Source organism: Fistularia commersonii, chromosome 14 (assembly GCF_037954325.1).
Source record: "Fistularia commersonii isolate RoL2024-O1a breed Wild chromosome 14, RoL_Fcom_v1.0, whole genome shotgun sequence".
Taxonomy (NCBI): Eukaryota; Metazoa; Chordata; class Actinopteri; order Syngnathiformes; family Fistulariidae; genus Fistularia; species Fistularia commersonii.
In genome coordinates, this window is record NC_141297.1 from 11,978,347 (window position 1) to 11,991,199 (window position 12,853).

Here is a 12,853-nt window from a genome sequence, read left to right on the forward strand (position 1 = left end):
AAGATAATCAAAGCACACAGCAGGAGAGAAATCAAGACCTTTTGATCCTCAAGACAAGCCCATTTTTTTCATTTATAACATTATTTCCATTTTCTACATCCCCAATTCTAGCAAGGTACTAGCTTTAAATTGTGGTACATGCGAATCTGTTGTAAATGATTACCTTGCTTAATTAGTTGAAATATTTTTGAACACATGAATGACTGCGTGTCAAAGGTTTTTCCATCTGCATGCAACATCAGGATTCCTTGTGAATCAATAAGTTAAATCATGTTTAAAATATCTTACAATGTATGCAAACTCTGGATCAGTATGAGCATACATGGTGGTATAAAATAATGCAATAAAGCCACAATGGCTTCTTGTCAAGTGCGTTTTACGATTAGTAGACTATTTTGGGCTACTTTTGCTTTAAAATTTCCATCCCTCAATATATGCGAACATATTAAGCATAATTTGTATTGCCATTTATATAGTGCCCACTTACATTATGAATAGACATTTATTACTGACATATGGTCCAGATTACATACTCTAAGATACTACAAGGCTCTTTTGAAATCACCCCAGAGACCGAAATAGCCCCCACCCCATCACTGATATCAATTTAAAGAGATTACATAATGTACCAATTACAGTCTAGATTCAAGATCAATTAAGTGTTGCTCTGTTGCTGAGAATGACTGGGAAAATGTGACTGACTTTCCTGGCTGTACTCAAACCTGTGGAGCTTGCAAATACAGTCAGGTCATTAAAGCAATTATCGATCGATTATTTAATTATTCTTAAAAACCTCTTACTTTATTTTGACTTGTAAAATCTGCACTACCACATTTTAATACATATATATGTATTTGTTGTTAGATATAGTGACACTGTCTACTAGGCAACGGAATGATAATTTATGATCACTATCAAGATGTAATCAGATATAAATTCTCAAACGTTTCTGAAAGTTAGGAATTGGTAGTTCCAAGTTTATGCATCGCCTTTTGCACACCAGCCTCAAGATCTTTTATGGGAAATCCTGCAGAGGTGAGAACCAGATGGGGATATTGAAAACATTGGAGTGCCGACTCCATCATTCATCATCATCAAGGCTCCTGAGAAATTGAAAACAGGCCCCTGTGAAACACAAGTCCAGACACTCATAGATGAAAAGGAGGCAAGAGTCCAATTAGATGCCTGGAAAACAGATTTCTCTGTGCCATTCCAAAGACAAAGAAATAAAAAGGGATGCAGAGAGGCCATGGAAAAGATGACAAAAGACATCAAGGGTAATGGAGAAGAAGGATATGTATTTTGTGAGTTAGTTATTTACTTATTTGATTAAATATTGACTTCATGGTTTACTTTTGCTTTTCCATGGACAGTCAAATACCTAACCAACACAACACACCTGCCAAACCTTGTTTCTGTGACAGTTATGACTGTTCTATAGCCATAAAAGTAACTGCCTCATCTAAACACAAAGGAGATATTAAACAGGCCAACTTCAAATAAATGGACCGTTGAATACTGATATTCTTACCAGTGCTGTTCATATAAAAAAAAATCAATAATAGAATAACCATTTAGAGTAACTTCGAAACCAAATTCTACTTCTTAGATTATGGAGGCTGTAACTGTATCTCATTTTTCCAAGCTCCTACCTGATGAGAGACTCCAGGATGAGAGGAGAGGGACCCTTCTGAAACTCAAGCTCTTTGTAGTGCAGAGCTTTGGCATAGGCACGACATTTGGCAGCTCTCTCTCCGAGTAGCACAATACCATTATCATCCCTTAGAGGCAGTGGGCCCTGGAAAACCAAACCACAAACACTCAATGACACCACAGTGTTTTCTTAAATAAAAGAATCATGAATGTAGAGCCATTTGATATGAGAATGAAGAATAAGAATGGTGTTTGTATTGCGCTTTCACGGGGCATAATTTAGTCATGTTTGTACGGTAGATCAAACATTAGAATGTCTGCCCTAAAGGTCAGAGTGGGTCATACATAAGGTCACCACATGTGATAAAAATTTACAGATAAAAAAAAAATCTTCAATCAATATTATTGAGATTACTTTGAAAAATGTTGCTGTTGCTTTTTATTTATCTTTATCTTCACTTCGGCACTTTTAACCAACATTTGAATTACCTCAAGGGAAATTTCCACATCATTTACTCACTTTACTGTGATACAGGCACATCAAAAGTACGAGTTGCAATTTAGAGGGGGTAAATTGAGTGACTTCTTTTGCGTAAGCTGCTTTTGAATGAAATATATCATACATGTTTTCATTTTTATTGCTGTCGAGAGTTCTGTTATTTATCTAGATTTCAATTTGCCTAAGAACACTGAATGATTTAAGCAAAAAAGGTTGAATAAATCAAAATCGAAAGAGATCCATTTATGATTTCAGATGGATAGCTTAGAATCACCTGACCACTATTATTTACTGACATAAAAGCAGCCCTCTTTCCAAAATTTTATATATAAGACACACACGCACACACGTACATACATACACATCATAAAATATACATATATATATATATACACATATTTCTAAATATATATATATATACACACACATACATACATACATACATATACATATACATATACATACATATATATGCAAGACAACACTCACAGCATCACCAAAGAATGAGTCAAAATTTATCGCTGACATTCATGGGTTAAACATTGAATTCTAACCTTGTCACTGTGCTCCATGAACTCTGCCAGGTTGAGTAGCGTCTGTGTGACCTCGGCAATGTCCTGTGACGTCAGAGCTAACTCGATGCTGCGGATGAGCTCATCCTGCTGGTCCTCACTCAGCTCGGACCAGCAAGACAGAAAAGCTGCATTGAAAAGGTCCCTGTGTACAACAATAAATGTTCTTGAACATTGTATGAAAGATACTCACGAGACAAGTTTCCATTAATATGTCTTGAAATGTCACTTGTGAAGTATATCACCACTTTCAATTTAAGGAAATTGATTTTTGCATTTTAAAGCTACATATGCCTGAACAAAAAAGTTGTCAAACAAAATAAACCTGTCATTAAAGGCAATGACAAGTCCAGAAAGACAGGTCCTCTTTCCAGGCAAACTAATACTGAATTAGGACTTTACCCAGTAACCAATGGATTAGATTATGTGTTTATGTCCAGCATGACTGAATAGAAAAATGAAAAAGAAATGTTATCTGGCTTCATCCAAACAACCCATCTGCATAATTTCAAAACAGTTATACAATTTAGCACACTGAGTTATACTGCGGATGAAGGCTTTGCAGGCAGCCTGAGATGGCAAGAGCAGTAATCTTAGAATTTAAAATTCCTGGTTCAATTCCCAAGTTCCCCTTAGCCTGCTCAAGTGTTGTTCAGCACTCCTAACCTGTCACACCACACTGAACCCCAAACTGCTCATGCTTCATCCGTGATGGGTTAAATGCAATAGGCAGATTTTGCAGATTTTTGGTGTATTATTACTGAATCTGACTAAATAAAGTGATCTTCATCTTTCTTCTATGTTTAAAGGGAAACCTCACTGATTATCCAAAAACATCTGAAGCCAGGAGTTGCACTACTCCATAGCGTTAAAGATGCTTCACTGTTAAATTAAGTGAAATTCTGTCTGAATCATAATAATTTTGGTAAAGTTGCTACACAATTACAGTTATGCCTAATCATTTGTAGAAATCAAAACAAAGCACAGTAACATAGGTTTTGAATTTATGCTACTATCAGCAAATGGTTGACAGGAAAAAAAAACTGAGGGGAGACAGTTTGAAGAAACAGAGCTCAAACAGTTAGGACTGAAGTAGTCTACCTTGCCAGGGGGATGTAAGTCTGAGCCAGTGACCAGCAGGATCGCAGGGCTGGAGAAGAAGACTCCTTCAGCAAAACAACACTCAAACGCCTCAACCATTCCAGCCAGTCATCTTTGGACACTTTTCTGGCGGCACCCCAAGCCTATGTCACACAAAGGTTCCCCACATTAGAAGTCAATGAGAACTACGTGGGAGGAGTACTTTCGAAAAATCACAAAACTGTGGGAAACATTTATGGGATGCTCTGGCTTAGATGCAGAGAAACATGCTTTGAAACCATTTGTATGTATCTTCCAGTAAACAAATACAAGGAATGACTACTTTTTTGATAATTAGATTTAGGAGATATATGTTAATTGACTCAACTCATTTAACCGTCAAACTAAAACATCCATGCATAATGGCCTGTCATTGCCTACGCTTATTTTTTGACTTTATAATGTTCATGTTGTCATATTAAAACACATAGAAATGGACAAGTACAAAAATGTAAGATATTTGCTTGTTACTTGTAGCATGATGTACTATATGTACCATTAATCCCCATGTTCTGGCATGACATTGATCTATTGCTCTAGCCTAGACACTGGAGAGTTCATAACCCCATAATCTACTATGGTTGAGATAAAAAGTTGTTCAAATGAATGCATGAATCAAATCTGTGCCATGAATTCAATCAGTAATTTACACATGGTATCCTACATAAATGCGTATACCTTCAATATTACATTTTTTCTCACTCTAGTTGAGAAATTAACTAGCCGGATACCAGTAAGCCCTATTTCTAAATTGACCAGAGTATAAAAACACCTAAGTGTAAAATTCAAGGTCAAAATACTTCAACAAGAATGTTAAATGACCATCACTTCTTTTCTTTGATATTTTCTTTAAAACTTTTAATACCCTTTTGCACTGTTTATCAACCTAAGGATGTGCTGATATAAAAACTTAATTTTAATATCCGGCTATCAACAGTATTGGATAGCTGTACGTCTTTGAGGAGATGTGAGTGTGACATGGACCATTAAAGACCTGAGTGATCTCGTAAAAAGTCTCCAATTTCACTGCCAAAAATGAATGTGACCTCTTTTAAAAATAAAAAAGTTGATATTGTACTCTGAGCATCAATGTCACCCTGAGATGTATTATTTATTATGGGAGCAAAAAAATTTATGGATTTTTAAAAAAATATTTTATAATATATATTTTATTATATTTCTTCTGACCTTCTGTAGAGCTGTTGTGCTGACATGAAGCTTCTTCATAGGTCCAGCCTCCACTGGCCCACTAACAAGAGCATCACCTTGGTTACCACGTAACTGGCGATGCTGAAAGATTAGAGGGTTCTCTTCTTCCTCTGCCAGAGTGTAACCCTATTGTGACCACAAACACATTCAGACCACACACAAGCCCCACACCCAGATGAACTGTTGATTTGGGCCTGAAAACACATTGTAAATGTCTAAATGTATTTCTTTCCCGAGGGATAATTGATGATTTATTTACATTTACTTGACACATTTCCATACATTTATTCACTCGTGATTTTTTAGAGAGAAAATGCTTATAATGTGCAAATGTATTTGGTGAAAAAAGATTCATATTTTTATTGAGGGGTCATACCTTAACAATGCGACATATAAGTATGTCATAACGCTGATGGTTGATCCTGTGCTTCAGCATCACTTTATTTACCATGGGGATAAAGATCTGGTACTGCAAATGCAAAAAAGAGGAAAAGGAAATAAGACTAAATAAAGGGTGCATGTGGACTTAATTACAGCTTTGGTCCTACTGTCTCTATTTTTCACCATAAACTGAATAACATGCACTTGTATCAAGGCAGTTGCTTAAGATCAAAAGCTTCCTTTTCACGTTTGTTGTTGCAAGACTGGCTGCCAAGTCAAATAGGCATTTTTAAGGTTAGACCGGAAAACGATAACAGGGTTGAGAAATATGGTAGGAAAAGGCACAGGAGGAGATGAAGAGGTAAATGTGACCTCATGCACTCATAAACACTCATCATGCCAAGCAGTCCATGACATCAGCAGTCTGGCAGGAAGTAATAAAGACTAAGTGTGTGTGTGTGTGTGTGTGTGTGTGTGTGTGTGTGTGAGTGTGTGTGTGTATGCGTGTGCGCACGGAAGCACGTTTGCATGGTGGGGTACAGTATGCAGTTGAGGCCTGCTGTGGGGATTTTAGCCATGTCTAAAAAAGATCTGTGGAGACAGCCACCGCTACCTTCTTGCCCAGCTGGAACACAAGTGAGGACAGGGTGTCCATGGAGGTGGAACGTAGCTCAGGCGTGCTGTCAAGGGTCCTAACAATAGGGTGGATAATGCGTGAAGCATAGTCAGTGAAGTCCAGGGATTCTGTCAGCCGGTCCAGTGTCTCCAAGGCAACTCTGAGTCACAACGAAGAAAAACACATAGAAGAATCATATTTTTTACCTAAGTGTGTGGGGGCTCAATACAGATAGGTGCTTTGCAGGACACATAGCTTTTTGAATATCATATAATGGCAATATTGCACTGACTTGCGTGCTTGCAGGGGCACATCAGGGGCATCAAACAGTTTGACAATTGGCGGCAGCAATAAGTGGAGGTAATCATCTAGGTTAGCACCAAACAACTGGATAGCGTTCAGTAACTGCAAAAGAGAAGACACACTACTGAGTATAATCAGACCACTATATTTAATGCATTTCTTATATCCAAATAATATAGTTTCAGAGTCCTTGAGGAAAAAAAGGCTAAGACAGACATTTCTGTTATGAAGGTGCTGGGATGTATTTTGGAAAATTCCTGATTACTTTGACTGTAAGAATAATTCCCTTTTTTTTTAATTATCTGCTCTCTTACTCTTATTATCTTGGATGTTTCTACCGGGTTCCCTGGTGTCCTCCCACAGTCCAAAAACATGCAACAGGTAAAATTGGAATAAATTGGAAAAAAATTACCCAGAAGTGTGAAGGAGAGAGTGATCAGTTGTCTATGGCTACCCTATTTTATGGACTATTGAGCACCTGAATATAAGCCGCACTGGCTGAAAATCAACAAATAAATATACGTGTACATATATAGGGCACACTCATTGCAAAATGTGTCCACATTGTAACATGAGATATTTACACAGAAACATTTTTTTTTACATCCACAAATATGTACTGGAATTTTTTTTTTTCCAAACAGTACCTATAACACAGCTGATGAAAAAGATTAATAATAAATAACAACACGAAAAGTCCATCTATCCATCTATTTTCTAACCCTGCTTTGTCCTAATCCAGGTGATCACTATCTTCATCTTCCTCCTATGCAATAAAACCATTAAAGTTGTCTTCTTCAGTGCTGGAATTGAACAGCCTTAGAATTTTGCGGTAATTTCATTGGTCCAATCTGATGAGGCTCAATGTTTTGGTGGTGTGAAGCTCATCAGCCCAAAAAAATCCATAGATAAGCTGCATCAATGTTTAAGCCGTTCAAATGTGTTCAAAGCTTGTGAAAAAAATAGTGGCTTATAGTTCAGAAATTACGGTATATGTGGCCCAGCTATCGACTGGTAACCAGTCCAGGATGTAGCATTGCTCTTGCCCAATTACAGCTGGGATAGGCTCTAGCATCCCCGCAACCATAAGTGCAGGAAAAAGCATTGAAGGTTAATGGGATTTAAAATGATAGTGTTTATTATTTGAATTGCTCACTTTCCCTTTATAATGAGGTGAGGGTAGTTTCAAAGCTGATTCCAGCTTGCCGACAAGCCAGCTTACTTCCCACATCTTTAATCAGAATTTCTCATCAAATGAGCAGCAACTTTGGTCACAAAACGGTCTGTAATCGTGTGTTATGAAAACCACATTGCAGGTTGTGCTGAGCATGTGAGAGCAGTAAGTCGATTGATATCTAGATATATGGTGGTCTGAAAAGAATTACGTTATTTTGGAGCCCCTAACACACTGTGACCACCCCTGCTACCCCACCCCCACATCACACATGGCGAGACAGCAGGAAGTCAAGGTGGACGTCTGCGTTCATGTGCTGCGGAGGTGGTGGTGGCTGGACAGAGTGGCTTCATGAAATGAAGTATGTTTTTCTTTGCCTCTCTATCCGACTACTGGGAAACCCGATTCTGAGCCACCCCTTTCGTGACCCTCATCTTCTGGAACCTAATCTAAAAGCAGGCGGGACTTATTGACTATCCAGACTCTTGGCTGCTGGGTTATCAAATAGTGCAGGCTCTGAGCCTTAACAGCACCAGCAGGGAGAGCCCTGCAGATGACGGTGATGCTTATGATTATAGCTCTGTGGTTTGTGCTCCAACCATGATTTACTATTGAAAGGAAAACCCAACACATATTGGCAGCAGTTGCAGGAACAAGAGATTGTGTCAGCTACAGGTCTATACAGTCTTTGAACCACTGTATTACGAATGAATGTCTTAGCCCAAAATGGGTTTGATTGATGTCGAAGGAAACTGCGGATAGAAAACAGCACTGCAATAAGTCAATGGTAGCCCTTCTGAAAGAGTGTAGAGTGACAAGGTTACTTTTAAACACATACTACCCTTGCTGGTACTGGCTGCATTAGGTGATCTACTCACATAAAAACCAACTTGGCATCTGAGCTTTTCAGTCTAGTTAGTGTGCTTAGTGCACCAGATGTATGATATACAATGTGTCACTTTTTCTCCATAAATCAGTAAAACTGCCGAATTACTTACTTCACTGACACCAAAACACTGTGTGTGAGGTCATACTGTTGACAACTTTAAAATTTCTATTCTACAGATTTATTGATCATGAACACTGACTATCCCACATCTTGCTGTAATGATATAGTCATTGTAACATATGGTATAGTATTTTGAAAGACTAAGTACGGTATATTTCACCTGTTATTAATTAAAGAATGAAACAATGATGTTTCAGTGCATCATTGCTTATTCTATCCTCTTTATATCTGTAACAGTCATTCTCTATACTGCTACATTACATACGCAGCTAAATTGATAAATCCAGCCTTAGTTATGGTCAAATTGTGCACAGCAACATGGTAAGTATCTCAATTTTGACCTAAAAACAATCCAGGAATTGGACATCAGCAGTCTGGCAGGAAGTAATATCGATTTCTAACTTTTTTCTACATATAGCTCTGGAAAGCTCTGGAAAGCCTGAGATACTGAAGAATACGGATAATTTCAATAAATTCATAAAGAAATTGCTGGGGAATGCAATGACAGCAGCTTCTGTATTAAATTGTTTTTTTTAAACATTAACAAATGTAATTAGATGGAAATAAATATCTGCTGTCTCATCCTATTAGGAAGGAAGGACAGAAAATAACATTTGGAAAGCCAGGCAAATATTAAATGATGATGTGAAATACAGCAATGAGAAACTGATAGTGCTTAAGAAAATGAAAAAAAATGAAAATGATGCATTGCAAGAGGCCTGATGCAATATGTAAGGAGTGCATCATTTAATAGAACACAGATGATGATGACACTGCCAATAGTCTTAGCCACAGTAGGATGCTGAATTTTCATATGACTCATCTAATTTTTATTTTATCAACTGCTCTCTACTGTTGCAGTGTAAGCAAGCATGACAATATTAACCCTTTTCCAAACAGGATGGGTTAATGTGTTAAGTCACTGCTCAAGGTTTTAAAGGCATGTTTAAGCTTTTTAGCCAAATATCAAATACAAAATCAACTGGACCAATTAGTTTCTAAAATTTAAGCTTTATTGGGCTAAATTAAAATGTATTAAGAATACACTTAAAATAAGTAATTATATTTTAAGACATAAGAATGTATTATCACCTGTTCTATGCTCTATTCAATGCTTCGTGCCAAATTGGTCTGACTTTCCAAAATATAGTACATATTCTTATGTTTAGATTACTTCTAAGAGAACATTTTTCCAACCACTCCACAACTGGAAGGCCGAATATAACAACCTGTCTTTCCCTCCAGGCCTCCAACATTAAAAAAATAATTTTCAACTCTCCATTTGCATTCAGTTGAGTCACTGAGATGTGTCAGTAAAATGGTGGCTCATGACATAATTGAATAAAAATATCAAGAATTTCATTGAATTTCTCAAAATATATCACTAAGAGTTTGGTTGAGGTAGGCACAACCCAATCCCAATCCAAAAGTACCAACAGTCTTTATCATTTGGATGTTTCTAAAAATATGAAATAGGAGTCTCAAATAAAGAAACCAAACTGACAGATGTATATGAAAGAAAAAAAAAATCAGTCAGTCATTCAGTACCTTTCAATTGAAAATCGAAAAGAAAATCTTCAGGCCAGTGTAATTATGTGCATCTTTTTTTCAAAAACACTGCTTGCTCTTACCTTAATGGTGACACTGCGCCCACTGCTGTTGTCATGCATGAAGACACGCAACATATGCGGGATGAGCTGGGGGAGGTAGAGCTTGAACTCTCCACCCAGTGCCACCACAATCTGTTCAATCAGAAGGATGATGGTGTTCTGCATGGGGTTGTTAGGTGTCCAGTACTCCTGCAGCACAAAGCACAATGTATTTGCATAGATTAAAATTAGATCATTAAACGACAGGTCTGCAAATAATGATAATCCTGAAATAGTACAATTCTGCTAATGGAACACATTCAACCATGATACAGCTGCAAGTAATCCCATCCAGTTCTAAACTGGCCACCTACATCTGAACATATAATTTGATCTAAAAGGAGGTAAGAATGAAGTGATGCTTAAGTTAACGGACAGATGTGATAGTTATTAGCATTTTCAGGAGTGACATAGATTAATCAAAGTCAAACTCCTCAATATAATCTTTAATATTTCAGAAGGTCCAAGGAACTGGGCACAGAGCCCCACCTCATCCACTTTGCTATGGTAAGTTGCTGGGGGAGGATGTGGCTCTGAGCAGTTGAAACAGTTTGTTTCTGCTAATGACATGAAACCATTTGGACACAGTTTCCTTATAAATACAGTGTTTCAAAGTGCTGATGATGCGAGAATAAATCAATTTAGATGTGAGAAATAAAAAATCTATAACTCCCGCTAAATGGAAGCACATTCATTTTCTATGGGGGAAAGTACATGCTTTGAAAATAAAGTATGGCCACTGTTAACATTTGAGATAGTAGCCATTGGAGTTTACGTAGCTCACTTGAAGTCACGCAGTGTGTCAATCAGACATTGTGCTTCAGCTGTGAAATCTGGCAGGGGTGTTTTGTCAGTGGTTAAGGGTCCTGAGTAGCCCCTAACTTCCTGCTTTCTGTGCCTGGGCTGCTGACTAGAGAACAAATGAGTGTACATCCTGAATGGCTATTCCAGCCGCCTCATCTGGATGCAGGATCCATGCTGGAGCAAAAATGAATGGATTCTTTGTTTCGCTTGCCATTTATTAACTCAGAGGGACATGAGAGAGGTCCAATTCTCTAAATGACTTCTCTCCTGGAGTTATGGTTACTGCAAAGGTGTCTCCAACAGTGTTACGATACAAGGACAGTCATATGATATTTTGTGCCTTGCTATATAATTATGTGCTAGATAAGTGGGTTTGTGCAAATGCAGGGACTATGGCTTTAGCAGTTGTTCCACATCATGTGATAAGGGTGAGAGTCATGAGTCATCATCAGATTTCACTTGGAAAAATATTAGTGAAAAACACACCTCAGACCTATTAACTGTGTCTAAAAGGGCAGTCAAAATGGTGAATTCTAAAAAAAAAAAAGCCACTCTTTAAGAAGGCTCAAAGGAAATCAAATAAACACAAATGATATTCATCTGTCTTTCATCCAAGTTTTACAGCATCTCCATTGTTTTCAGTACAGAAACAAACCATTCATGATGTGTATTGCTGTGGACTTGGGGACAGATTTTATCCTGGGGCTCCAAACACAATGCCTATTGAGTAAAGTGAAGCATACAACTGAGGATAATTAAAAGTTAGCAGCTCAGATCAGGGTCATAGAACATGTTGACAGTCTTTCCATGAATACCAAGTAGGAGAGGAGTTGTCCTACTAAAGGATATTGTTGAAAAGTACAGCATAATTTTGATTGGACTTCCTTAGACTTGCTTACATCAAATACTATTCCAAAGTCAGTCAATTAAAATTCAAACTGTTTCCTTATAGCTATACTGCTTCATTTGTCTGCTATCACTGCTCATGGGAGCACTACACCCACCATCGTTACCTGCTAAATGTGGTACAATCCTATTGAGTGACAACAACAAAAGGCATTTTGAATATTTAAAAGACTACATGAATTTAAATACAGGGAGGAGGATGTGTAAATTACTCACTCTGATGAGGGTGAAAATGTCATCCATGTAGGGTCGTATGTGGATTTTCACAAAGCATACTACCATTCCCATCTGCTGAAAAAGGAACTGAAAGAAAACAGGAGCACATAGAGGAGAACATTTAGACAAAACTTTCCTGTGAAAAATGGACTGACTTCACGGATTGACCAGAGCATACATCAACAAGGCTTATAGTCTAGAGAGCTGTTTACCTCTCGGATACTGGCATCACAGACCCGTATGACATTCAGAAAAGTGGGCATGACTTGTGGCAGGAATTGGACACACTTGAGCCCCAAAGACTTGAAGATGAAGGTGACGGCCTGGACCACCATAGTATGATGGTTCGAGAGGGAGGGGTCTCTCAGGATGCGCATCAGGGTGACAATTGCCACAGCAGGATAAAACTCATCAAGGGGGAGGTTTCCCATATTTACGAGCATCTCACTGGTGCTGTAGTCAGCTAAGATAAAGAGAAAATACATAGGTTCACTTCAATCAGCCTGTGCTTATCAAGAGTGAGTTTATCCTTATAAAATCTGGAAGTATACGGATTATAATATGATCCTAAACTATGTTTATCTGTTGAACTCTTGGGGGAAAAGTGGTCAATGATTTGAAATTAAAATTAAAGTTGTAAACCCTAAAACCTTACACCAGCAGTTTACCGGTTCACCAGTGTATTCTAGCTACATGTCATGAAGGTGCAAGCGGTTTTGAAA

At 37.8% G+C, this 12,853-nt stretch overlaps 1 protein-coding gene across 1 annotated transcript in view; it reads right to left on the reverse strand.

Annotated features, from left to right (window-relative positions):
- The window catches only part of mtor (mechanistic target of rapamycin kinase), an 87,493-nt gene that overhangs the window by 60,767 nt on the left and 13,873 nt on the right, over nucleotides 1–12,853 (reverse strand). Inside the window, exons 19-28 of the mRNA XM_086158976.1 lie at nucleotides 12,344–12,594; nucleotides 12,132–12,218; nucleotides 10,188–10,355; nucleotides 6,363–6,475; nucleotides 6,068–6,230; nucleotides 5,450–5,542; nucleotides 5,053–5,199; nucleotides 3,826–3,968; nucleotides 2,707–2,869; nucleotides 1,653–1,798 (exon numbers count right to left, since the gene is read on the reverse strand). Coding sequence (XP_086015102.1) covers nucleotides 1,653–1,798; nucleotides 2,707–2,869; nucleotides 3,826–3,968; nucleotides 5,053–5,199; nucleotides 5,450–5,542; nucleotides 6,068–6,230; nucleotides 6,363–6,475; nucleotides 10,188–10,355; nucleotides 12,132–12,218; nucleotides 12,344–12,594 — 1,474 coding nt within the window. The remainder of the gene's footprint in view (nucleotides 1–1,652; nucleotides 1,799–2,706; nucleotides 2,870–3,825; nucleotides 3,969–5,052; nucleotides 5,200–5,449; nucleotides 5,543–6,067; nucleotides 6,231–6,362; nucleotides 6,476–10,187; nucleotides 10,356–12,131; nucleotides 12,219–12,343; nucleotides 12,595–12,853) is intronic.